This window comes from Drosophila rhopaloa, unplaced genomic scaffold, assembly GCF_018152115.1.
Source record: "Drosophila rhopaloa isolate 14029-0021.01 unplaced genomic scaffold, ASM1815211v1 contig_163, whole genome shotgun sequence".
Taxonomy (NCBI): domain Eukaryota; kingdom Metazoa; phylum Arthropoda; class Insecta; order Diptera; family Drosophilidae; genus Drosophila; species Drosophila rhopaloa.
This window is the reverse complement of record NW_025335043.1, coordinates 12,446,496-12,473,934: the sequence shown is the minus strand read 5'-3', so window position 1 is coordinate 12,473,934 and position 27,439 is coordinate 12,446,496. Positions and strand designations below refer to the sequence as shown.

Genomic DNA, 27,439 nt, shown 5'->3' with positions numbered 1-27,439 from the left:
TCTTAAACTCAACTCATTTAATATTTTAAAAGGTAGAGTATTTATATGAAATATTTATTTATATAATTTTAAAAGCTAAAGTTTTTCAATATACCAAGTAACATTTTTTGTCTGTGCATCGTTGGCTGCCATTCGTTGCAAGGCAGGCCTTAAAACTCGCAGCAATTCGTTTTAATGAATCCATCTACATCTACAGCCAGATCCTCGTCCTCGTCCTCATCCTCCATGCAGGCCACAGTATGCACTGGGAAATGGAGAAGCAGGATGTGGGGTTCTCTTGCATCTCTGGCCGGAGAGGAACTGATTGTATCAACTTCCTAAGTGGATTTTGCAGTCCAACTGGCATTAAGCTCTTGGCCGCAGGTAATTTCGTATGAATGAAAAGCAAAAGTCTGCTACAGCCCCATTTCCCCAGTCCTTCTTCACCCCGAGCCCATATTTCGTATTCGTATTCTGCAGTGTTTTCTTGCGCTGCTGCAGTTTGTTTTGTAGCCCAACGACAATGACAGCAGCCAAAAGTCCTCAGCCCAATTTCTCGCATTTGTCTACAGTGGAAACTATGAAAATAATAACCCTAATCTTGATACAAAAATATAAGTTTAAAAACTCTAATTTACGAAAGCTCTACCTAAACTTAATAATTTTTTAGATTATCACAAGACTACCCAGACTTCGGCTTAAATATTTGTTGAACAATCATATACATAGGTTGACAGCTGTGGAAAACATTTCTTGCTTATTGTTTAAACTTAATAGCTTTATTTTAGTTTCTTACCCAATTAAAAAAGGTCAAATAGAAAAATGAATAAGAAAATCTTTTGAGTTAAGTTTTTACTAATCCTTGTTTTCACAGTTAATGCTATATAAATCAGTACGATATAAGACTAAGTAATTACACATTTTCACTTTTTCTAATATTCTACAACATTTTTATATACATTTGACGACATAGTTACATAAAAAAATTTTGAAATCAATTCATCAAGTATATATTTTTGATCGCGTATAAATTAAGGTATTTTGTAACATTTTTAGGGTAACGACTGTATTCATTTTTTTATGGAACAGTCTCCACTGTAGTCGGTTTTGCATATGAGCTGCAAGCAATTCCTGGAGGGACCAGAAGACCTAACTACCCGGATCTCCCCGAGCGTCAAATCTCTGACATTTCATGCCTTTTCGAGGTTTTCTGGTCGCGAGCTCTGCCGTCCTTGCCTTCGTCCTTTCTCCCCTGCCCACCCCCTGTTCTACAGCTTTTCTTTCTGCCTCTGTAGTGACATTGTCTTTCAATAAACATTCATTCCTATGGTCGAGAAGTGAAAAAGGAGCGGGGAGAGTGGAATTCCGCCGACACAATCCTCCTTGGTTCCGTTATGATTTTTGTTTGCCTGTCGAAACTTTGCTCGCCCTCTCAACTGCTTCTATATGCGACTTTTCCTGCTGTGGCTTTTCGCACTCATGAATTTTTAAGCGGCATCTCTGCAGTTGCCAGAGAACAGCAACTAACACCAAGTCCCCATCCTTTTCCTGGCACTCCCGCTTTTCCATTTACCATTCCACCTTCGCTTCGCTCGGAAAAGTTGAAATAGTTTCAATGCAATTTTGATGATTCGATGTTTGGGGGAAACTGCTGCAGTTTCACTCCTCTTCACCTAAGCAGGTGTTCCAAAAGCGAGAAAATTGCTCTAGACAAGAAAAAATATAACGTAAATTGTTAAACAGCTTGCATATTTTTCAATGAACAATATCTCCAAAATGTACAAAATAGACGCTAAAGTTAGTTAGTTTTTAAATCTCGAGCCACTTCAAAACTTTTATTAAAAAAAAGAAACATAAACAAATATTGATCTGTATTTTTCTCAGTGTAGAAGCTAGCCCCGACGATATTGCAGGAGGGCTGATGCGTATCAAGGCACTCAGAATACCTGAATGGGTTTTCCAAAATTGAAAACAATGTCAAACTCCTAGTGATCCCTCACCCAATCAATACGCACTTTTAATGGGATTTCATTGCAGCTCATGAAATTCTAACTGTCTCTCAAAATTCTGTGATAGATTTCGCATTCAATTTCTGTTTATTAATTTTCAAACACTTCACATTTGACCGTCATCATATTTCAATTGATTACGCATTAAAAATGAAAGAGAAAAACAGAATTGCATTTTTTCGTGGTCATATAAACCCCACGAAAATATTGTATTTTAAATGTCTGTGAAAAATGTGCAGGGAATTGTTTTTGATAGATTCACCTATAAATTGGTTGTTGTTTGCTTACTCGCGTGGAAGGGCCACAAAACTCATAAACAGCAGGAAGGTAGCCAAAAAAGATGAAGTAATAAAGTTAAAAATAAAACAAAGAAAAATAGTGGTAGCTTTAAACTTTGGCATGTAATGTAATCATGTGTTACAAATATTAAAATATTTGTACTTCAATTTATGCAACCGATGAAAGAAATCTACAAATAATCCTATCAAATGGGTTTTCCTCAAAGCTCAAGAATTCAGATTAGTTTTTGGCACATCATGTTGAATAAAAACTTTACTATCTGAAATTATATTATGATTTTTCTATTTTCGGTGCCTTTTTTATTAAAGTTGATAATATTTTATTTAGGTACTTGAAAATGTGATCAAAGGTTAATGGATTTAAATCTTATGAAGCACCATTGGAAAGTATTTAGTCCTATAAAATCAGTTTAAAGCACCTTGTTAAAGAGAATGGCATGCTTTCGCTCCACTTTAAGCAATGATGTGATAACACCTTTGACAATAAACCGCAATGTACAATCTAATTGCAATCAGTAATTGTATTTGCTAATAGCAAACACAAAAGCACTCGGCATTTACGCAAAGTTTGTCATTCATTAATTTATGTTTGTAACTTTGGAATTGTAAATTTAACTTATCAGTTGGAGTTGATATGGTTCAGTACTTGATTGTTGAATTGATTAAAACCCTGAGTTATGAGAACATAATTATACCCTTGCAGAGGGTATTATAATTTTGGTCAAAAGTGTGCAACGCAGTGAAGGAGACATCTCCGACCCTATAAAGTATATATATTCTTGATCAGGATCACCTCCTGAGTTGATATAGCCATGTCCGTCTGTCCGTCTGTCCGTCTGTCCGTCTGTCCGTCTGTCTGTCCGTCTGTCTGTCCGTCTGTCTGTTTCTACGCGAACTAGTCTCTCAGTTTTAAAGATATCGAATTGAAACTTTGCACACACCCTTCTTTCCTTTGCACGCAGTATATAAGTCGGAACGGCCGGGATCGGCCGACTATATCCTATAGCTGCCATATAACTGATTGATCGGAAATGCCATAACTCTGCTGTTTGTTAAGTTAGGAAGTTGGAATTTTATATGGGTTTTATATTTGGCCAATCAATCCGACCTACCAAATTTCATAAAGATCGGCCGACTATATCCTATAGCTGCCATATAACTGATTGATCGGAAATGCCATAACTTTGGTGTTTGTGAAGTTAGGAAGTTGGGATTTTCTATGGGTTCTATTTTTAACCAATCAATCCAACCTATCAAATTTCATAAGGATCGGCCGACTATATCCTATAGCTGCCATATAACTGAACGATTGGAAATGCCATAACTTTGGTGTTTTTAAAGTTAGGAAGTTGGGATTTTTTATGAGTATTAAGATTGCATCATATGAATAATTTTGGAGAATATAATTTACAGAATATTCTGCAAGGGTATATCAACTTCGGCTCCGCCCGAAGTTAGCTTTTCTTTCTTGTTTTAGGATTAATTTGAAGGTTTTTGTTTTTACTAGTTTAAGTAAGCTCTTTTACAGTTATTTTTTTTAAATGGAAAATGAGTGAGTAATAATAATCTTAATCATGCATTTTTTGCTTGAAATATTTTTCTTATTCGGATAAATGTTGTACTCGGTATTTACTGTAATCTCATCCGATATACATATATATATATACATATGTGCAAAAAGTGATGGGAAAAAAGAGTAACGGCGTGCTGCGTTGAAGTTTATGTTTGTTGTTTTTTCTGTCGCTGTGTTTGCACAATTCAATTCATCTTTTTTTGCCGGCCACCGAAGGTTTTTAATTGAGTTGAGTTGTTGTTGCTGCTGCAGCATCGTGATTTTCGTTTTAAAATTAAATGGAAATGCAATTGTTTTTAAACGCGCAAACTTGTTGCAATTTTCGTTTATTGCTTTATCTTGTTGAGTTCTTTCAACTTAACCGCCTTTCTCCGTCTTTCTCTCACACATGACATGTTACTGCCACTTGTCAGAGTGAAGGGGAGATGAAAGGGAGTAAGAGAGGGAGAGATCAGATGCATAACGGATAAGAACGCATTCTCAATTACAGCTTACCTCTCATTTGTTTCACTTGCTGATGACTTGTATAAATTTATGTTTTAAAAATACACACCGCGATAACCCCTAATTACTTATTGATTCAAGTGATTGGACAAAAAAAGAAACGAGAGTACTTTTCATGGGACAAGAGCACTTGAGATATAGACGATTAACACTACGCGACTGATAACGAAGATTGGAAGTAACGACACCACTAAAAACAATACTAATTAAGAATGTTTACACCTGAACGAAAAATTAGAAACCAAAACACGACCGCCTGGAAATTGGAATTGACTGACGGCGGCAAAGTTCCAGATAAAACTGAGCGTTGAAACCGAAGAAAAGTGTAGAGTGGGAGTGGAAGAGAGAGCTGTCGAGAAGAGTGGAACTGGAAGAGATTAAGCCAGAGAGCCAATAAACTGTGAAACCTGCCAGACCAGAGTTGTTAGTAATATGCTTACCGGATAAGCGAGAGCTAACAACAATGCAAAGGGTATGGAAACGGGAGAGAGAAAGAGAGTTACACCCGGAGACTGGAATACGCTCACCAAAATTCTGTGGAAAAGCATTTCCTACAAAAGAAAGATGATCTGTCTACAGAAATTTAATTTACTAATTTTAGAATAATGATTTTTTTTATAAAATGTAAATTTCTGTTCATAGTTACTTTACTCTTTTAAAAAAGTACATAAACAATAAAATTTATGTTAGTAAACACAAACCATCAATCCTATTTTATAAGACAATCGTTTTTTACCCCAGTGTTGCCTAGAATAATATAATTATTGTTGGAAGCCAGTAAACTTGATGAAAGCAGCAGAGAGAAACAAGTTTTCCATAAGAAAATATATTAAGCATACGCCGGTGTTGTTAATTACGTGTACTACGCGAGAACAAACGAACTTGGATTCTCAGTGGGCAAGGCGAGCGGAAAGTGAAAGCAAGGCTTACACTCGATTTCCACATAGACAAGGTAACGTCTCCAACCACCCACTGCCACCCCCTTCAGCTGGCACATTTATTATCGAGACAAGCTACTTAGTGTAATCGCATTTGTATCTGCAATTACACGACTGTCGGGCTTTTGATTCTGATTCGGTTTCCGCTCGGATTTGGATTCCGATTCCCATTTCGATTTCGGTTTCGATTGCGGTCTGCTATCAGTTGAGCCAGGGTAGTGGAGTGGGACAGGTAAGACCTTAATACCCCACGAGGGTGTTGCGGCAATTAGTGTGCAGGGTGTCAACTCTCGAGTGCCGATTAAATCGCAATCGAAATCGGGGTGGGGGGAGTGGCCAGTAGCGCGTGCCTCTGGAGTATTTGCAACTACATATGTGGATATTGATAGCGACTGCCAGTAACCAATAACCAGCATCAACCATTAAGGTAATCTGTATAATGCGTTTTGGGTAATAAATTAATTTAGTGCTAATGTATTGAATGGAAAGAGCTCAGCATATTGTATATGGGCATAAACCATTTTTTAACGATTACCCTATTAAAAATACTATAAAAAAATCAAATTAATCCAAATAACGACGTTTAATAGTAAGTACAATCTTAGGTTTTAAGATCCTTTTGATAAATACATTAAAAATATTTTTGAGAACTTACAATTTATGGGTATAAATTAAATATAAATATATTTTGCTGGCTTGAAAACTGGTAAGCGCTAAACAAAGTTATTTTCTTTATAATATGGCTAGTAAATTCCTACCTAAAACGCCACAAGGACAGCAGAAGATAGGAGCCACTATCTTTTAGAAGTAGTTTCCAGTTATTCCCCCAATAAATCCATTTAATGTGTTAAGATAAAGCGCCATAGTTTAACGTTCTGGGGCACAAATTGTTGCTGGCGAGGATGCTGACTTTGAATCACTTTTGCTGCTCATTAATCTCAATTCGAAGGCTGCAAACGTTTCTTGGGGAATCTTGCGATTTTCCCACTCTTCGTCAGTGTGCGTGCGAGTTTTCTAAGAACGAGTGTGTGTGGATGTGGGTGTGTGTGTATGTGTGTGTATGTGCCTTGCAATTATTTATGTTGTTCATTTGTTCAACGGCCACGACAGCTGAACAAAACAGAGGGGCGAAGGGGAGGGGGATTGCAGAGGCGTAGGAGCAATAAAAGGCAACCATGTCGTCGTCTTCTGCGCTTCCATCTTCTGACATTGGACGTGGCCGAAGGGAACATATCATTTACATGCCAGCCCAGCTGCACTGAGAGAAAGTATCAGTTCAAACCTGGCTTCCAACTCTTTCAGCAAAAAACAAAAAACACTTTGTATGCCAAGCTCTTAAACAACAACTAGCATACATATGTATTATATCTTAAAATAATAAATAGCTAATAAATATAAGATAAATTAAAACCCATATTTATTGGAATATTTCCAGCAAATGTAGAAACCAATTTTATTAATTTCGATTTCCACCATGAAGTGAAGTTTTGAAAGTGTAAGCGGCTGAAACACGGAGCCCTACAATGACGCACCACCCACCAACCTCCTCCAACCACCAACCACCCACTACCCCCTACCCACTTCCCCCCGCCGCCAAGGATGGGATGTAAAGTTTAACACATAAACTCAAGACTATTTGTGCGCGTATGTGTAAGGAATAAAGGCAAAAGGCAAATAATTTACAAGTTTCTGCTGCCAAAAGGGGGTGGGTGGGGGCGTAATAAGGGGGCGGGGATAGAGGATAGCCAGCGTGAATATGTGCGAAGGAAAATACAAATACAAATACAGCGAGCAACTTTGGCCGCTCTTGTAGGCTGCAACAACAATTCAGAGTCGAACACACACAAAAAGCTTACGCACACACGAACAGCGGAAAATGTGTTACAGCAAAAGTGTAAAAATAAATAATTTAAAGTGTGTGTAAAGGACACGGCTGCGAAAAACATTGGGCGGCCATCGCCATAAAGCGCTGGGCGGAGGCGAAGAATGGGAAATCCAAGTTGGCGGAATGGAGGCGGTACACTCACACACTCTCATATAAAGGACATTCGCACACGCATACAAGCGCAGATGAAAGCATGCAGTTATATGGCTACACAGAAAGAAAAAATGGTATTATAAATACAAAATTTGATATATAAGTATTACAATATTTTCAAATTGCATAAAACAATATGCTCCTTCAAAAAAAATTGTTCGACAGTTCAATCGAAGGACGCCTTTTTATAAGTCATCGCAAACTTACATGAAAATGGGTCAAAATTTTGATCAACGTTAAAATTAAAATTTTGAATGAAGATTTTCAGAGAATCAAACCTCAAGTCTTTAGAGGTATGCCACTTTGGAATCGGATTAAATTTGGTAAAGATATGGACTCTGGAAGTCCAGATGTGGGTGACCTTTTTATAGATAGTCATAATCATTGAAATAACTAACATGAAAATGGGTCAAAATTTTGATCAACGCTAAAATGAAAATTTTGAATGAAGATTTTCAGAGAATCAAACCACAAGTCTTAAGAGGTATGCCACTTTGGAATCGGATTAAATTTGGTAAAGTTATGGACTCTGGACGTCCAGTTGTGGGTGACCTTTTTACAAATAGTCATAATCATTGAAATAACTAACATGAAAATGGGTCAAAATTTTGATCAATGTTAAATGAAAAATTTGAATGCAGATTTTTAGAGAATCAGTCCACAAGTCTGAAGAGGTATGTTATTTTGAAATCAATACATCAATACATACTATAGTAACTTGCCTGGTGATGCTGATAAAGAATACATATACATATGTTATAGGATCGACCAATGCAAATTTTTGACTGAAATTATATTACTCTCTAAAATTCTTTATGATTCATTTCAAATATATAACCAATAAATTTCCTACGCACGTTTGAATTGTCATAAGAACTGGGTTTCATTTTATTGATAATAATGCCTGAAATCATTTCCTTCCCTTTTTTTTAGTGTCCTGTATGTGCGTGCATTATATATTTTGCAGCTCCTCTTTACCTCCGAATGCTCCTCATTCTTCTCCCGTTTTCTGTTTTCCGTAAACTTTTGCGCTCAATACCGCAAGAGTAATAACAACTACAACAGCAACAACATCTGGAGAAAGGAGAAAGGGAAGAAGAAGCAGCCGCAGCTGCAGGTTGGCCTTTGAAAGTGTTGCCCGCAATACAACAACCAAGGAGGAAAACAACATAAACCATATAGGGGGAGAGTGAGAAAACTTATTATTATGTTGTCAGTAAAGAAACCAACAACAATGGTTGGCCATAAGAAGGAGAAGCAGCTGAAGAAATCTGGGGAAATGCGGAGAAAGCAGAAAGGGGAAGGCGGAAAGCGAACAAACAACAAAGAGGCCAACGCGTGCCGAAAGAAAAACAACAAAAAGAAGACTAAAATGAGAGCAGAGCAAAGAAATCAGAGGCAAAGGATCAGCGAGGGATATTCCAGGATATCCGAGAAATTGAAGAAAAATCTCAGAAAGAGTCCTTAACAACTTGCACAATTCTCAGAGAAATTTCGATTTTTCAAGAGCTATTATTATATCATTTATTAACACCGTAACTATTGTAATTGCATGTAAATAAATTATAGCACCAGACAAGATATAAAATCTTCAGTAGACACCATTAAAATAATAATTCGCAGTCGAAATTCCCAACCTTATGATTAACTCCCACGCAATCTGTCAGTTTTCCCCCAATATTCTGTCGATTCTCCTTTGTTTGCTCTACCACTATTCCTGGCATATGCTAATATCGGTTTCAATAAAACTATTTGCTCAACTACCTTTGAACACCTTTCGGTTGGCCACTCGTCCAATCATCGACCCTCTTGAAATTTTCCTTTTTCCGGCACTCAGCGCCATCGAGTTGCTTTCTGACCCCCCTTTTCCACCCACTCAACGACCCTCGGCGAGTCATAATTCATTCCGAAAAATAGCGAACCAATATTTGTGCGTTGGCTTCTTTATTTCTTGGATTTTTCCTCTGCTCCTTTTTATTTCGCTTGGCCACACAAAAAGGTGCGGAAAATGCAGGGCATTTTTCATCATTTACCATTGAGGATGTCCCCGGTTTTCCCCCCTCACCTTCTTATCAATGCGGACCCATTAAAGCGTTCAAATATGCGCAAATATCTCGGCAATAATATCGAATAACTTTGGCTGGGAAAAACAGTGAGGGGCTATATTAAATTATAGTTTTTGCAGCTTTCGCTGGCCAAATATTTAATATTTATTTAATTACGACGAGCACAAAGGCACGAGTTCCGCAAAAAAAAAATGCTGCGAATTATGTTTACCGCAAAAAGGAATGCAAATAATAGCAATAAGTTACTTAATTAAATTTTTCACGTGCCGCAGGAGACAGACAGAGCTACTCTGTATAATTATTATTGAATTGTCTGGGGAAAATTTCAATTATGAAAACCAAATAGTTCAATTATGGTGGGAGTGAAGCTGCTTTTCATATTGTTAAATGACTTTCTTTCCGCCGCCGCTCTTTTCCATTTACGGGCGACTTAATTATAAAGGGATTTGCAAAGGCGTCGAAGTTAAGCGCGCCAGGAAAAATACAATTAAATTAATTTGACATTTTCCATTTAACGAAATGGCGGACACAACAGCAATTACAGCGGCGGCAACATCAACAACAACCGCTGTATCGAAACTAATCAAATCAAATTTCAATTATTGTCCAAGGGGCGTTATTTGCAAATGCAAATTCACCCCCTTTTTTGCCCCGCCCCGCTGACGATCTCATTTCCAGCGCCACTGCCATTTCGCTTGATTACATGCATTTTATATGCGCCCGAAAGTAGGCTACACCTTTCAATCACAATCAAATTTTATGCCCCTCACATGGGCACTGCCGAATGGAGAGCTTTCCTCACAAACGAGTGCATACTGTACTGTAGACCCCTCTCGGTTTCCGCTGCCAAAACACAACATATATTTGTGGAAAAATAAAGAATGACTAAGTCGAATCATATGTACTCTGTTGTTGGTGATGACGGGAATTGAAATGCAATACTCCTACATGAATTTTCGTATTTCCCTTTTCTGACAAAATGGCAGGAATCAGTTTCCTACTTTTTCTCTTTATTTAAGTCTATCTCTTTGATGAAGCAATTGGAGTTCTTGCCAAAGGCATATGCATTTCTAACCGAAATCAGAAAACGTTGCTTTAAAAAGGATATTGAAGGTTTAGCTTAATTTAGATTGCTATCGATCAAAAACACTATCCGCAAAATTGCTTACTTTGGAAATGAGAAACTGAAAAATATTATTCAAAGCATTCAATAATACAATTTATATTTTCTTTTCTAATAAATCTTATAATTAAAATTTCATAGTTCAAAGCTCAACTAAACTTTTTAACGACTTTTTGATTAAGAGACTGTTCTATATTCATGGCCTTAATCTTTAAGAAATACTAGTAGCCCATTTCAATGATAGCATTTTAAAGCTCAAGTTTCCTCAACATTCAATGAAGTCCCGTTCTCCCTGGTAATGCCATTTCTTTCCGCTCATTTTCCACACATTTCGAGTAATTCAATATTCTCGACCTCCCTTAACGTTGTTATAAGGTAAAGAGCAATAAATGGCAACAACAACGGTTGAGGCAACGACCAAATTGACAGTTTGCTAGCCAAGTCACTGCCTTTGCTGCTTTCTCTGCCTGCTCCTCCTGCCCTGCCGACTTTATTGCTAACTATTGTGCACAACGCGGCGTATACGTAATATTTGATTGCACCTGCGCTGCCTGTCGATAGAGTGAAATGGGCAGGTGGAAAAGGGAAGTGGGTGTTGGGTGTTCGGGGGGGTAAATCGCGATTCTCATTTACATAACAACGACTCGGCAGCGAGTGTATTCGTAAGTGTATTGAGTGGGTGCAGTCAATTCGCCGTTAAAAAGCGTTAAATGTAACAAGCCAACCAGCCAGCCAGCAACTACCACAATAAAAGCCAAATTTAAAACTTCCAGCCACACACACTAACTCTCTTATGCGGGCTTTCCCCATTTTTTGCCATTCGCCACATCGCACATGCAATTTGGCTTGTTATTCGCTTGAGTTTTCATTTCGCTGCGACGCCGGCGTATAATTTACATTTTGCCTCGCTTCATGAGGTGCCATAATCATAAATTGACAACTGGAAATTTGCACAAGCACACAGTGAAACGCCCTCAAAGCCATTTCCCCCAGCCGAATTTACCCTTCCTTTCGGCCTTTTGGCCTGTCAGGCATTTTTCGGGGCATTGTATCTGCATTTTTAATGCACTTCTTCCTACCATTAAAGGGCAAAATGTATTCAACTTGCCCTCTAAATTATTCCACCCTCCATGTCCTGCCACTCAGAATCGGTTTTGTTGTTTCTGCAGAATTTGACAAGTTCTGAAGTCGAAAATTTTTCTCCCCCTGCTTTTGTTAGAGGGGCAACAAATTGGCGCGGCTTGTTTACATGCAAACACACAAAAAAAAAAAAAAGAAAAGAAAAGCTGGCAAGGAGAACAAATATGCAGCGTAATGAAAATTCATCGGTAAAGGCAACAAAAACGAAAAGTGCCGGAAAAGTTGCTGCGAAAGTTTTTGCATTTTTGGCTACAAGTTTTCGGGCAAGTTGAATTCGTCGAAAGTTAATTGAAAATGGCTTGCACTTAATTTAGATGAACTTTTTGGCCACAATGCGCCAAGGGATACGCAAAGAGATACAAAATGCGCAAATACACAGCAAGCTGTGTCCACAGACAAACGGCTAATGAAGCAAAGGGGACAATAAAAATGCAAATATTTAAGTGAAAACCGCTCAAACACGAACGTTTCGACTGAAAAACCGCAGAGCACAAACAGAATACGTGGGAAATGCGACTGTCTCCGTTTGTGTGAAAATTAACACGCAATTTTCAGGCCGACAAGCGAAAGCAAAGCGAATAAAAATCAAAATAAAAATAAAAACACAAGTGGCAAAAGAAAGAATGGACTCGCTTAAAGCCGAAAATCAAACAGCCAAAAGACAACACGCAAAACGATCGATAAAGCCGGCCAGATAAGTAAGGTCCTGTGCGAACCGAAGCAAGAGTTGCCATTTCCAGCTGTCCTGCAGCCAAAAGCTGAATTGCTGCACCGAGAAAATAAGCTAAAACCATTGATTGGATATCTTATCAATAAACTTACAAACTAAGTTTTTATTGCAAAATGTACTTCTAGGTAATGCCTTCGAATACAAATTCAGTTTACGCTTGATTATTATTTATTCCTATATTTTAACACTTAAAGTAAGTTATATAAACATTAATCACGAATGAGTTGTTGGAATATTGTTTTAAATGAAATATAATTATTTACTATTTTTAAATACAATTTTATAACAAAAGAAAACTAATCTTGCAATACTGTAAAACTACTGCAAAAGCAATTGAAGCATAATCTGATTGATACAATGTTTGGATTACTTTTAAACAAAACAATAATGAAATAATATCGTTGGTACTAGAATGTGTAATTAATGTTAACTTTAAAAACTACCAAATTGAGTACTGAACCTTCAGAATGTTTTTCTCTGTGTAGCTACCTCTGGCTCCCTTGCCCTACCCCCACCTCTGCCTTTCTATCTATCTCTGTGTGTGTGGCACACTTTAAAGCATTAGTTGGACTTTTTATGGCCCTGGCATTAGGCGCTTAAGACGTTCAAGCCAAAAGGATAACAACAACGGTCGGCAGACGACGAGCGACAAACGGACAGGAGACAGGACACTGAGAGGGAGAGGGAGGGGACGAAAAAGAAGGAGAACGGCATATAAAAGCAAAGAGGCTAAGTGACAACTAAACTTAATGGCACTTCAACAACAGCATGAAGCAATGGACGCAGAAGAGCCACCAAACCGAGCACAGTGGTGTGGAGAGGGCGGGGTGGGGGGCGGTGAGGGGCGGGGCAGGGGCCTCAACGGACATTAGCCTCATTGAATTGAATGACAAAACAAACGACGGACAGCGAGGCAAAGGCAAGGCGAACTAGAAGGACAAGGCGATGTTGTGGATAAGGATAAGCAGTGCACAAACACAGACAGAAAAAAATCAGGATCAAAAATGATTTATTACAAATTACTTTTTGCTTTATTTAAAAAAAAAAACTTAAAAAAAGTGTATTATGTTGAATCTCTCGTCATTTAACCAACAAACATATTTATATTCAATAATGAAGTTAATTATACAAATTTTTAATAGAGCAGACAATTTAATTGAAAACCACTCACATAGAAAACTATTTTCTTGACAACAAATATCAGTACCTTGCGCTTAGCAATACAAATAATGAAAGAAATTAAATGAAGTATCCACGAATTCGTTAAAAGAATAGTTCACCCAAATGTTAACATTTTCGGTAAAAATAGTAATTTGGGCATAACATTCCACATATTGGAAAAAAATGGAATTCGTTGCAATCGTAATAAAATTTCTTGTTGATGTCGTTATAAAATTCCAAATAAAATACGATTTATTTATATTTCAAAAATTAATTTTTCTTAAAACTTATTTTGAATCAATCTTTTTTGCCCAGTGCACTCACATACAGCAGAAGCATGGGCAATAAGCGTGTAAATACAACAACAGCGATGAGCAACGACAACGATGAAAATGTTGTATCAGGACAGCATTAAGATAAACCCAGCAACAGCATCAGGGTATAAATAACGCAGATCTGGGCGGGAAAAGCGAAAAGGGAAAGCGAAGTGGATGACGAACTCGGTGATTCCCTGGGATCCTTGGCTGAAAGATAATACAGATAGAGAAGGAGCGCTAAATTGGTAAGGTATTTCTCAAAGGAGAGGATAACACGAGATAATCTAGGCGAGCTACATGAAAGGGAAATACTTTTCACCGGGGAAAAAAAATTATGTTGTGAAATTAGGTAGTAAACAAATTTCCATTTACTTTAACAAAGGGTTCTAATTAATCTGGTTTTAAAATCAAACAGCAAACATTAAGCCCCCATTACGAAACAATTAACATCAGTTTTTCCAAAAACATTATACTATAAAAATCCAAAACAAGTAAACACATTTTGGGTTTCATAAATAGCATTTTCATTCATTGTTTAAAAATACATAATTTTCACTGCATTTTATTAACCATTTAATTCACAGCCTTTTTGAAAAAACTCTTAAAACCTCTTCCATTCTTTAGATATTTACATTTAAGGTAAGCCAAAATGGAATCCTTTAAACCATCCCCACCCCCAAGTCATTACCAACCTCTAAAATACATTGAGTGAGGTTCGAGAGTGACCCAAAAAATATACCCTCATTTGCCTCCCCATCCTCAGGATCTCTGCAAATGTGTGAAAATAGTGGACAATTTTCCGAACCTCCTCCCACTCGTTCTATCTCCCTCCCCCTCGCTCCCATTGACATACCAATGGCTTGTGGGTGGCCATTCTTTTGGCCGCTGCCATTTTGTTGCCATTGTTGCCGGACAATTTCCGCTTCCGGCGCGTGAACGCAGCCAAAGAAAAAGCGAATCGCGAAGCGAACTCAACTGAACTGAACTGAAGTGAAGAAGCGAAGCTATGTCGCATATTGGTTTATGCATGAGCCTGTGCCTGAGCGACAATGGGCCACGCCCCCTCAAAGGCTGTGAGCAGTGAACACTTCATTTGTCAAGCTTAGTTTGGTTATAGCAGAAGACACAGTGAATGGGAGTAGATTTCCCAGCCTGCACTGAGGACATAAGCTTCATACAAAAAAGTGGAAAGAACTTTAAGGTTTAGACTGCTTAAGTTTATAAATATTATATCACAACATAATATTTACCTAATAAGTGTATTTTGTAGGAATAATTTCTTCAAAATATGCTTCTTTCAAAGATCTTAAAATTATTTAAGGCAATGAGGCCAAATTAAATCACGACTGATTGAACATTATTCAATATAATTTATTCTTTTGTAATTTATTATATTTTAGCCTTATTCCTATCTTATCTAATAGGCATTTGAGAATGCTCAACTTTTTCAGTGCGCATTTAAATGAGGCACATTGCATTTTGACTTGCTCGAACTGAACTAAGGCAAACTGAGAACTGAGAACTGAAAACCGAAAACTGCAAAAAGGGAACGTATTTCTCAAATGCACTTACCGAAACTGCATTAATTATTCAGCAGCCATGGCTGAGGACTGGCCCGTCCGTGTCCGTGTCCCGTTCTGTTCTGTTTCGTCCTGGATCCGGGGAAGTCCTGGCCTGGTCAGCGGTTTGGGCCGAAAGTCGACAAGTTGAGCAGCTGAGCTGAGGCTGGGGAAACCGATGCATGCCTGCAAAACAGAGGGAAAAGTGGCATAAATATTAAATGCAAAATAGCACAAGAGTTGAAGCTGAGAAATCCCCAACTGCCAGTGGGGATTTTCGCCTCTACAATTTCGTCCTCCCTCCCCATACTTTGCTAAACATTTTACTAAATTATGACGTCTTTTCTATTTTTTTTTTTGCATTTCTTCTTTTTTTTGTATAAATAAATCAAATAAAATATGCGCGCGTTCACGCTGAAAGCAGAGGCCAAGACAGTGGCGTGGGGTGGGGGGAAAGGGGGTTGGATCCTTTGTGACCTGGTTTTTTGGTCATAACAATATTGCCAACCGAAGCGTGGAGCAGTGCACACAATTACCGTGGCAACTCAGTTCTCAGTTCTGCCCGCCCACCACTGGGCAGGGGCGTGGTCCGCCCCCATTTTCTCTGAGTGTATGTGCGCTGACGTCATTGCTGCACTCGCACAATTACCATTGCAACAACAGCAAAAGACGACGACGTGACCTGGCGACGGTCACTTGGGCTTCACTTTAAATATGTGTATTTATGTATGTGTGCGAAAAGTGGGCTGGGGGCGTGCTGGTGGGCGTGGCCGGGGAGGGTGGCAGCTGCCAAGGTTAATCAGCTCGTCTGCCCATTTTAATTGGCCTGCTGCCTGGCGGCGCCTTTAAGTGAGTTATAAAATGCGAAACTATTTCGACAACCATCTCCCTTGATGAGCTTTAAATTTGAGCAGCAGCTCGTAAAGCTGGGGCAAATGGAATAGGAGATGAGCTGCTGAATTTAGAGGAGTACAAAGTGGAGTGATAAAGCAGGAAACGTTCCCACAGCGAAGGATTCCTAACGATCCACTCAATTTTCCTGAACTGATGGTCAAGACAAGCCATTGAAATTGCTTTAAATGCATAGGGAGAAATGCTTTTAAATAATAAATAATCAATATAAATTATTAAGTATAACTTCTAGAAAAACAAGCAAACAAGAAAAAATATCTTTAAAAATCAAATACTTTTCATTATTTAAGAATATTAAGATTGAACACCAATTGTATACTTGCCACATTAATTTAAAATGCCTAGAATAATATATTGGAAAATCTATGGAATTTTCTTTTGGATTACAGTTAATCCCCGAAACAAAATAATGCATTTGTAAATAAGTAAATAAGCAGCTGACTTTTAAGCCGTGTTCGTATGGCTCTTTATCGGCTTTAAAACCCATAATAATGACCTGAATTCCAGGAAATAATTGTTTCAGTAAATGCTCAGCATTTTTAAGGGATCCTCTTTATTGCATTATTCCCGGCCAAGATGAATGCGCATTTAATTTGGCATTTCCCCATCGTAGTTTCCAATTCCACCATATCTTCTGCCCAGAACTTCCCCGCTGGCCACATTTGAAATCCATTCTAGGGCCATGATTACACTCTATCGCTTATTTAAACGCCTTTTTATTTAACTATATAAAACTGCAGCGCATCAGAAATTAGAGAAGCGAACGCCAGAGGCGAAAATAAACAAGCGAACGTGTTGAGTGGGTGGTGAAAAGGGGGCGGGGGTTCAAAGTTCAAAGGGGCGTGGGTGGCGGTGGGAGGTGACAGAGGGTCACAGCGTGATAACGCTTTGTAAATACTTTTGCTGCACTTTGCTGCTTGCACTGCTGTTGTTTTTTCTAGCTTTATTTTTTTGTCGCTTCCTTTGGCTTTGCCATCGCAAATTTTTATCTCCATTTGCGAGCTGCGCTTTTCCATTTTCCCAACCCCCTGCAGCGGGGCGAAAAATCACAGAGACAAGGCTGCGCTTTTGTTTTTCCAGCGCGAAAGGGGATATTATTAAGCGTGGATGTCAACGGCGTTATCGCCAGGGCAGCTCTAAGTGCAGGACACCAAATAAGAGGACCAAAAAAGGAAGACAGTCAGACAGACAAACAGACAGTCGGAATGGAAAGGATACGAAAGGAGCCAGAGACAGATCCTGCGAATGCGATGTGTTGGGAAAGCTTTTTGCCAAATTAAATATTAAAACCGTGTGCACTTATGCAACTTTAATGCAATTTGGCCAAAGTAAACGCCGCGTCAAGAAATGGCCTCTGACCGGGCCACCACCACGTATACTTAATTTGCGCCAATTTCCTCTCCGCCTATAAAAAAGAATTAATGCACTCGTAAGGCACAGCCATGCTAAGAGACCATTTACCTGGAAGCCAAATGAAGCCGCAATAACAACGACAATTACCAAACAAATTAGAACTGAAAGGTGACGACTTTTTGATGCTCTTTATAGTAAATTAAATTCCGATGTTGCTTGTGCAATTCTATTATTTTTTGTTAACGAAATTTTTAGTTTTATTCAACCTGTTTATTCTTTACGATAAAGTTAAATATATTTCTCAGACTTAGGTCCATCTTCTCGTCTTAATGGTGAGCAAAAATATACAACTTTTTGCTTACCATGAACACGAAAAATCGTCCCTAAGCCTTGTAATTTGTATAATTTGGATTGTTGGTTCTCTGAAAATCAGGTATTCCCCCCGGGAAGAGCATTTCAAAAGCCAATAAAGGGAGAGTCGCCTTAATTTACAGTCCCCAGGCAGAAACCGTGGTTGAGGTAAGTTTATGCCGCGCGAAGGACATGAAAAATTCAGCAGGCCGCCACTACAAATGCCGAAATGTCACATGGTATACGGCTCTTTAGGCAGGACCGCCTCATTTGTTGCTTTTTGTTGTTGTATGTACAGTGCTTGTTCGCTGTTGCACTGCAACTTAAATCACATCCTTCCCGCTACAGCAGAACATGTGATTTTCGGTCAGACACTGCACCAGTGAAAAGGAGCTTGAAGGGGGGCAGGATATATAAGCATGTATCTGCATGCCACTTGCACTCTGCTACTTTCTTGGCATTTTACGTGCCCTGCCGCTGAACCCTTCCCATTACATGTGCCCCTTTTCCCGGGGAAAATCCCCTGGCCATTTCTCATCGCCTGAAACAAAGTCGCGCGTGGTTTCTTTCCTTCCGCTTTTCCTTCTCCCATGACTACATTTTACTGCATGACAATTTATTGAGTTCCCCTTGTTTTCCATTGTATTTTCGGGGGTTTTTTCCCCCACTTTTTTCCCGCTGGGTGGTAACTGCTTATTTTGCCAGTCTTGGCTGGTTGTAAATTTTTATTGTTCCCCTTGTTTTTCCACCAGATACTATTTTATTTGCCAAGCGCTGTGGCTTTTTTTTTGGCTGTTTGGTAACAAGAGATCTGGCCCGGGTCTCAGCCACAAAGTATGCTAGAAAATGCACCTAAAGTTGCTTTGCAGTCCTTTTTCTCTAATGGTGGTGAATTCGTGTGTTTTCAATGATAACTATGCGGTTAAACGGAAAATTATCCTTAACTTTGTCATTGATTGGCTTTATTTATATTGGCACTTTATTTATATTTTTATGTTGCACAAAAGTTGATTGTTTGATTAAGCCATAGATATTTTAATATGTATAAAAATATATTTAATTTACAAAGTGCGAGGCATCTTTCAGTCTAAAAGCTTTACTTTAACAATTTGTACTTGATTTTGTTTATGCTTTCGCCACCGTCTTTTCTCCTCTTCCATTTCGGTTTCGCTTTGTTTTATATGCAAAATTTAGTAAATAACGCGAGTTGCCTGTGCTTGCTTTAGTTTTATTTGCACGCTTTTATTTGCCGTTGGCGCTGCTGCTTTTTACTGCTGTGGGGAAACCCCTTTGGTTCTCGGGAACTCCCTTTTCCCCCCTTTCCCCTGCCATCTGCGGCTTGGCACACATTCCCACATTGTATTTCCAGCGATTTTATTTACATTTGCCGTGTGTTTTTCCATTGCACTGCCGCAGTTCGTGAGCAAATAATGTAGCGACTCCACCTCATCTGCTTGGCATGCTAAAATTACTTTGAGGATTTGATCCATAATGCAGGGACCAACCGCACTTGATGTATTTATGAGCTGACCGCAGACATCGCCTCGCCCTTTTATTGTACAGCCGCTCTAAACTCCATTTATAACTTTTAACCAACGCCCGAAAAAGCCAATCAAAAGCCACAAAATTCTGCATGCTCCGACACCTGATGGTGGATGTACATACGTTGGTGCGGTGCTGTTGCACAGAAAAAAGAAGGAAAAATTAAAACCGAGCCTGCCAACAGCTGTGGATATGTGGGTGCATAAAAAATGCACACGCCACCGGCCCGAGGGGAGTGCCACATGCCACCTGCCCCCGTGGCCCCCTCACCGCCCACTCGCCACCTGGCCGCGTCCAGTTTCAGCAATTGACCAGCCACTCCACCGCCCAGGAGCCACCCAATACCCAATCCCACCTACAGCTGCGGCCACAGCAACAGCACCTCCCTTAAAGAACAAAATCTATCAAATTGTACTTTAAAATGCAGTGCAAATGTATAAACAATTCTTGTTTCCAGGATATTCGTTTAAAGATATTTTATCCATTTGTGTACATAGTATTTCAGATGAGAAAATACTTACAGTTTCATTTATCATCGTTTTCTTGTTAAGAAAATCTTTAATACTAGCTATACCTACCAATGCATATATTAATTACCATATTAGTTTATTTTAATAAGAACAGCTTTAATTAAAGATGCCCTTTCTTATGGTTAAAATAAAGTAATACAAATACTCCCAAATAAATAATGAGATTATAAATTGATAAAAATTTTTTAAGAGTTGTATAATTGCCATGTCTCATGAAATGCATGCCAGTATTCTTTAGCTTGTGAGAACCAATGTAAAAGGTTGCAAATTTCAATTCACTTTTGTTAAAACCTGTCTATAAAATTTCTAAGTCCCATCGTAACCACTTAAATAAATAACCTCCCTTGCTATTATTTTAACCCAAATTGTATGCACTCAAAACACATGGTCAGACTTTAAATACAACCAACATGGCCGCTGTCCTCCGCCCTGACTTTATATCCGGTGGTGGAAAGGGGGAAGGGTGGTGAAGGGGGGTGGCACAGAAGCCTTCTGTGTGTGAACCTGCACACATTGCAATTTGCACTCTGCAAGGATGGCCAGGATCCCCAGAAGTTCCCCTCTTCCCCTGAACCTGCTGCGGTCATTTGGCGGTAAGCCGCCTTGTCATCCACCTGGCAGGACATCTTCGATTTGAGCATTACATCGACCTGCCAACGCCCCCCGCCCCTTCTCCGCCCTTCCAGCGAACTATTAAACAATAAAAACTGGCATAAAACAAAGTTTAAACGTTGTCCTGGCCACAGCAAGGATTTTTGTTGCTTGTTGTTGGCTGCGGCTCTTTGGGTTTCGCCGGGTGTGTGTGTGTGTGTGGGTGAGTATGGCATTTATGGAAAGTGTGGCATACATTTCTGGATCGAGGGAACACCGAGCACTGGCGGTATCACGTTCAACTAATTTGGAATTAATGGAATTCCCTGAATAATTGAATTCGAATCGCTGGCATCTGTGCAATTAGTCGCCGCTGCCATCAAACTGCAGCCACACGGACATCCAGTACACCTCATTATATGTCATGTCATCTCATTATGGTTGCCCCAAAACTCCATCGCCCTTGTATGTGTGTGCACGCTTGAGATGTTTGTCTGTATGAGCGTGTGTGTGTGTGTGTGTGTGTGTGAGGGTGTGGATATTCGGGTGGGCATATACATTATGTAAAGCCTCAAGCCATTGCCATATATGTGTGGCATGCAGATTTCGTGTGCCGTTATTTAGTGCATGACAGTTAAATGAGTTGTGGCCTTTATCTGCCTTGGCTTAAACTTAAGCCTTTAGCTTTAAGGCCAAGACCCAAACGGTTATTGCAAGAAAAGCGAAGAAGGCCAGAGCAAGCCAATGATAAAGCCAATTAAAAACTAAACTTTTTGCGTAATTACGCTCGAAGTTTCCCCATCTAGCCACATAAAGTTCGATGCGATTAGAGGTGGACGAATGGCGCCGGTCCCCGAGTTAATCATAAATCGCTCCAGAGGAAAACAAATTCAACTCCTGGCGGACTGACGTGGTCCGAGGACATCGGAGTAGCCCAGTTATTGCTCATTATGCATCCCCAGTTCTGCGGCTGGGGAAAACACAATAGATACTTTCGCCATGCAGTTGCCATGCGTCCTGGCCAAGGACACTGGCCGTCCTCCATCACGCATATGTGCTCTCATTTAAGGCTCGACAGTATGGCAATGCAGTTAACCTGCGAATACCCTGAGCTCCGAAGCCCTCTACTTTAATATTTATTATTGCCTTGCAGTAATGGAGACTCACATTGCGAATTTAAGTTGGCTTGGCAAAGATTGTCTTACGAACTTTAATACAATTTAAAGGATTAAAATAATTGGATATTATACTCTCACATTTGATATAATAAAATATAATAAAATCAGAAAGATTTTTGGAACTCAATGTCGCTTAAAGTTTGTATCTTAATTGGGGTTTTACTTATATGATTGTGTTTTAAATATAAACTATTTAATATACGTATACTTAACATTTTCTGACCATTTTGAGCTATCAAATAATACCTTTTCAGAATATTTACAGCGCTTTTCAGTCGTTATCTTCTGAATTTAAAAAGGATTTATTGAACCCTAAAGCGAAAGCGATTTCATTTGAGGAAATAAAGCCCACTAGATCTCATTTCCATTTAGCGGTGAGCTGCGCGAATGCATTCGGAGCATTTTCCATTTTCCAAGCGACACACCTTTAATCGACTTCATTTGCTCATTAGGCAGATGGCAGTGCGTGTTTGCGGGCACATGGGGCACATGTGGCACTCCCGATCGGGAATGGGAACAGAGCCCCCTAATGCCATTTGCCATCCCTTTTCAGCGCATAATTGTTTCCTTGTTAGTTGCCACCTGAGCCCAGATCCTGAGCCCTGCGATTCAGCCTCAACCTGAGCCACGACACGTTAAATGCATTTATGAATGGGTAGCAGGTTGCAAGTTGCTCCTGGCAGACTGCAGGTTGCAGGTAGCTGGTTGCTGGTTGCACGTTGCTGTTGCTGTTGCCTGGCTGCTGGTTGATGGCATGGACTCCCCATCAGCGGCGTCGTCAATTGCAATTACTTGCAAGGTCCTCCGTTCTCCGTTCTCGGCTCTCGGTTCTCCGGCAGGGGACATTTAGTCCCCGCATTCATTCGCCCCAAAGAACCAGGCCAGGACATTAACGCTGCAAATTGTGTGTCCTTTGTTGCGGTTAGCACAGCGGCAGCAACAAACACGACACCGAGAGAAAAAATTGCGAAGATCTTGCATCATTGCAGTTATCCTTTCATAGGAAGTTCTTATTAACTATATTTAAAATGTTATATTAATTAATAGCTGGAGTCTCAAAAATAAATCCATAAAATGATACAAAAAAGTATCGTTATATTTTTCTTAAAAAATGCACTCTTTAAGCTTATAGCTACAGAAATATTTAAAGCCTAAGATCAAATCAAAAATATAGTTAGGGTAATTAATAGTGTCTCTACCAATAAATCCTTTAAAATTAAGTGTAGCATAAACAAATAATTGTATGAATTTGTAACTAAAACTGATGTGATTTTCCTTCAGTGCATTAGCAGTAGCAGCAGTCGAATCCTGACACAGTTTTTCCATCTGTTTTCCCATGGAGGAGCAACGCAGAGCAGTTCCCATCTCGCATTACGCATACGCCGCGTGACCCGTGGCAGGGCTATTAATTTAGTGGCCCAGTTGGGCGGTCAGTAATTGCATTTTATTTGGCCATAGTCGCTGCTTTGGTTTAATTGGTTTTCGTCCGTGTGCAAATGTGTGTATGTTTTCGTTTCGTTTGGGCGCTGAAATCTATTTGGACCTTAATTAAAATGCAACAGTCCGTATGCGCAATGTTGCAAAAAGTCAAATGGTCAGCCGAAATAAAAGGACAGCCCTAAATGTTTGTCTCGGGCCCACCGTACACCTCTTTTCCTGTCACCTCAGGGGCTTTTGTTTGTGGGCGGGCTAAAGATAAAATAACTGCAAAATGTTGACAGTCTTCCCCTCTGTTTCGGCCACAATTTTATTGACAGCAGAATGGCCTGATTGCTGTTGGCCTGGCCAAAATATATATAAAAAAAAGGTCTGGCCTGTCAACACTTGAAACACACGAACAGAGAGATGGAGAGTCGTAATAAACGTTCGTTTTGCTTTCAAAATTTGCATTGTTTGCGGTGGTCCAGAAACCATTTCGATAAGAGACTTCAAGGCCCTGTCCAAATGTTGAATACCCTTTGAAATACTGTCGAAGGATTCCGAGAGTTGGTCTTTCATTTCTGGGTAGAGAAGGGGCAAAGGTAAATGGAAATTCGAGACAGCTTCTGTTCATTGTCAGAGTTTGCCAGGGATGTCCGCTCGTTTATCACTCGGTTATGGAGGGGCTGTTCAACGACTTATGAGAGCTCTACACTAAAACAAAATTCTTAAAAATCTTCTTTTTGGCTATCAAAAGACATTGAAACTGATAATGTATTCTCTCGAAAATGTTCCATTAGGAAAATCTATTTACAAATATTTTGAATTGTGCTAAACTATATTTTTTCATATTTGAAAGTCAGAAAATATTTTTTTTCATTTAGATTTCTGCTAAAAAGACTTAATTGCCTTTTAAAAAATAAAATAAATATTTATTGTCATTCTGTTTAGCCAAATTTTAATCAATATGTATATTTAAAAAACCTTCTCTCAGTGCCTAAAAAAAATGATAGTGGGTGTCTGCTGCAAGGACACCCGAAAAAGAGGCGGAGAGAACTGACTGCCGAAGTGATTGATGGTTCAGGGGCATGTCAATCGCCGGGCCCTCGACTGCCGCTGCAGTTTAAACAGATTAGAGCCACTTTTCAGTGGGGCAGAACCGTAAAAAAAAGGGCCAAGCAAAAAGCTGAAAAAAGTGGCAGCAGCGCGTTTATTGCTGCATGTTGCGAACCTTGCTCAATTTGATGCGACACCTGGCCAAGGACCAGAGAACAAAAGGAGCGCGACCGTTCAGCCGGCAAATGTTTTACACGGTGTCCACTTTTTATTTGCCTTACAAATTAAAATCCAACACATGTTGTTTAATTAAAAAGAATTCGTACACACAAACGGCACACGGATGCCAGGCATGTATATATTTATGCTGGCGCGAGTGTATATTTATGCATATCGCATACGGCCATAACAAGGTCCTGGACACTGCAGGACATTGGCAACACAATACTTTTCGACTAACGAGCGTGAAAAATCATGCGCCAGCAGATTGCAACACATTTTGCGGGGGTGGCAAGTATGGAAAAGCAGCTGGAAAAATAAAAAAAAAATGGAAAATAAATGGGGGCGCGGGTGGCTACAGTTCAATTAAAAGTTTTGCAAATTACGAAAGTTATCCCAGAGATGAATAATAAACAGGACGGAATCGTTAATGGTAGTGCGTGAAGAATTAAAAGTAAATACGCCAGTTAAACACAAGATTTCATTTCGATTTCGTTAAATAGCGCTGGCAAAACATTTACTTTAAACAAAAATTTATGTAAAGTGACTTAAACATATAAATAATAAATATTCATTTTATAAGAAGCATCGGCAAACATCATTTAACAAACGTATTTAGGAGTTTTAATATTTATAATTTTATTTACACATTTATACAGCTAATAAAGGTTTACTTTTATTCTCCTTCTTTTTATATTGCTTAAGTACTAAAATACCAAAGGAAATAAAGTAGTTTTTGTTTACTATTTTGTAAAGCCAACTAAACTTCATTGTCTGCTTGGCAAATGAATTTGCACTTGATGTCAGACCATCCAACGCCCATGGAGCCGAAATGTAAATAAACAACGCGTCTTGAGATATCTGGGGAATAAAGGGGCTGTACCGGTTTCCATTGCAAAAATGAGGCAGATGCGCCAGAAGCCACAGATATGAATTGATTGACATCCTCACGATTGTTGATGCCCAGCCAGTATTCCTCTAGTGCTTCCAGTTTTGGTAGGATGGCCTCAAGCTCCTCTTTGTTCCTGAATGACGCCAAATAGCCGCCCATCAGAAGACATTTACTGGCAGCATTGTCCCAAGTATCCTTTTCGTCCCTCTCGATATAGAAGCGTCTGGAACCGATCTGCTCAAACTTGTCAGATAAGCTCTCTTTCTTTGTATTAGTTGAAGAGTTTATCATAGCCAGAGCCTCAATTATGGCTGCTAGTTGGGTTTGCATCTCGTCCAGCTTGGCCTGCGTATCATGTTGCAGTTTTTCCAGCCTGGCTCGAGTGTCATTCATTACCGAAGCTAAGGAACTCCACTGCTGCTGATGCTTTACATGGTGATCAAAAAGTGGATGAAGTGCGGACATGCAGAAGGCACCGCATTGATTTGGGGCGTCAATTAATTCACTTTGAGATTCCTGTACCTCCACCAGAAAAAACAGACACAGAATAAAAAATCTGAACAAAAAACTATTTCCTGCCTTGATCATTTTGACTTTAAGTTTGTGCAACAGCTACTGACGAGAGCTTCTACGGAACTAATTCTTAAAAATTGTTCGCCAACCGCCGAAGTGCTCTTTCAAAACTAATATAATGATAAGCTATTTAAATTGAGACTCATGGACTTAAAGAGTATATAAAAGTGTTTTAGACTTATCATCAACAACTGCTGGATCTCAGGAAAGATATATAATACGAGAAAATAAGTAAATATTATGGCGCAAAAATCATTGTCAAATTGAAAGATTAAAATGCCTGAATATTTTTTTCCCCCAGATTTAGTGTTATCATGAACAAGTATTTTAGTAAACTAAGTACTTTATAGTCGCGACGCCCAGCTAAAGTATTTTTTTCTGCAACAACATTTGATAAGGGAAGTACTTCCCTAACCGGATGCTCTTATTTTGTTATAAAAATATTTGTATGCTATCAAAACTGGTATTCATATTAACAAGGCTGCATCACCAACTTAAATATATGGAATTTCGTTCGGAATCATGGCAATCCGTCTTCGTCATCTGCTGCTCCATTAGATGCAGCGAAATAAAAGTTGTGGGTTAAACTTACTGCAATCGAAATCGCATTATGGCCAGCTAATTTCTATCTTTTTTTGGAGCTTACCATAATTCAGGGAAGGCGAGGAAAACTTTTTCCCCAATTTATTGGCCATATCAAAATAAACCCAGGCCGCAGACAAACTTTCCACATATGACGACAAGTTTTCTTTGCTGCCACTTAGCCTGGGTCCCGGTTTTCGCCACTTTTCTGCACTTTCTTTGGGCTACTTAACTGCAGCGAGGAAAAAGCCAGGAAAATACCGAACGGAGATACTTCTGAGTTGGAAAAGCGAGGGTAAAAATGCTACAGCTGCAGCTGGCAAAAAGGAAAATTTCTAATGAAGTTTGCAACTCGGATGCGGAGCGGGCACACAAAAGTAAATTGATTGCAATTGGAATCAGTAGCAGAAGCTCGTAACGTCAATCAAATTGAATTCACGCAGAGCGGAGGAGCTGCCCCATCCAGGTCCTGGCATCATGGCCAGGACATCAAAGGCATCTCAAGGGTGGAGTGGAGAAATGGGAAGCTGAATACGGAGTACAGAGTGCAGAGTACAGGGTACATGCATCATCAGTGTGAAACTTTGTTAATGAAATAGGTGTGAGAGAGCAATGCAATAAAAGTTAAGTGAAGTTGAATGCTGATGTCAGAGCTGCGGAAATGCGGCTGAACGGGAAAGGGGATCCTTGCCAGAGTGATTTAAAACTGGGAGCAACTGCATCTGCTGATTAAAAACGTCAATAAAAATCGCCTGCGAATGCGAAATTGCAGCTGAATGCGAACGCTCGTTGAATGCCAAATGAG

The 27,439-nt window shown here is 39.4% G+C and overlaps 2 protein-coding genes across 2 annotated transcripts in view; both read right to left on the bottom strand.

Annotated features, from left to right (window-relative positions):
- The window catches only part of LOC108051048 (glucose transporter type 1), an 85,828-nt gene that overhangs the window by 36,646 nt on the left and 21,743 nt on the right, over positions 1–27,439 (bottom strand). The window contains exon 3 of the mRNA XM_044457954.1: positions 15,450–15,622. The gene's annotated coding sequence lies outside the window, so the exon portion shown is untranslated. The remainder of the gene's footprint in view (positions 1–15,449; positions 15,623–27,439) is intronic.
- On the bottom strand, positions 150–25,944 carry LOC108051034 (accessory gland protein Acp29AB-like). Its single transcript, XM_017132970.1, has 2 exons — positions 25,539–25,944; positions 150–244 (listed from the first exon to the last, which is right to left on the bottom strand). The coding sequence occupies exons 1-2, from the start codon at positions 25,942–25,944 to the stop codon at positions 150–152; spliced, it is 501 nt and encodes a 166-aa protein (XP_016988459.1).

What these genes read in the sequence shown, in the direction of transcription:
- LOC108051034 (XM_017132970.1), bottom strand. Translation starts at nt 25,944, where the DNA reads ATGTCCGCACTTCATCCACTTTTTGATCACCATGTAAAGCATCAGCAG. An exon ending in CTGGCTGGGCATCAACAATC is followed by an intron (nt 245 to 25,538) that starts GTGAGGATGTCA and finishes TCCATTTCCCAG; the next exon opens with TGCATACTGTGGCCTGCATG.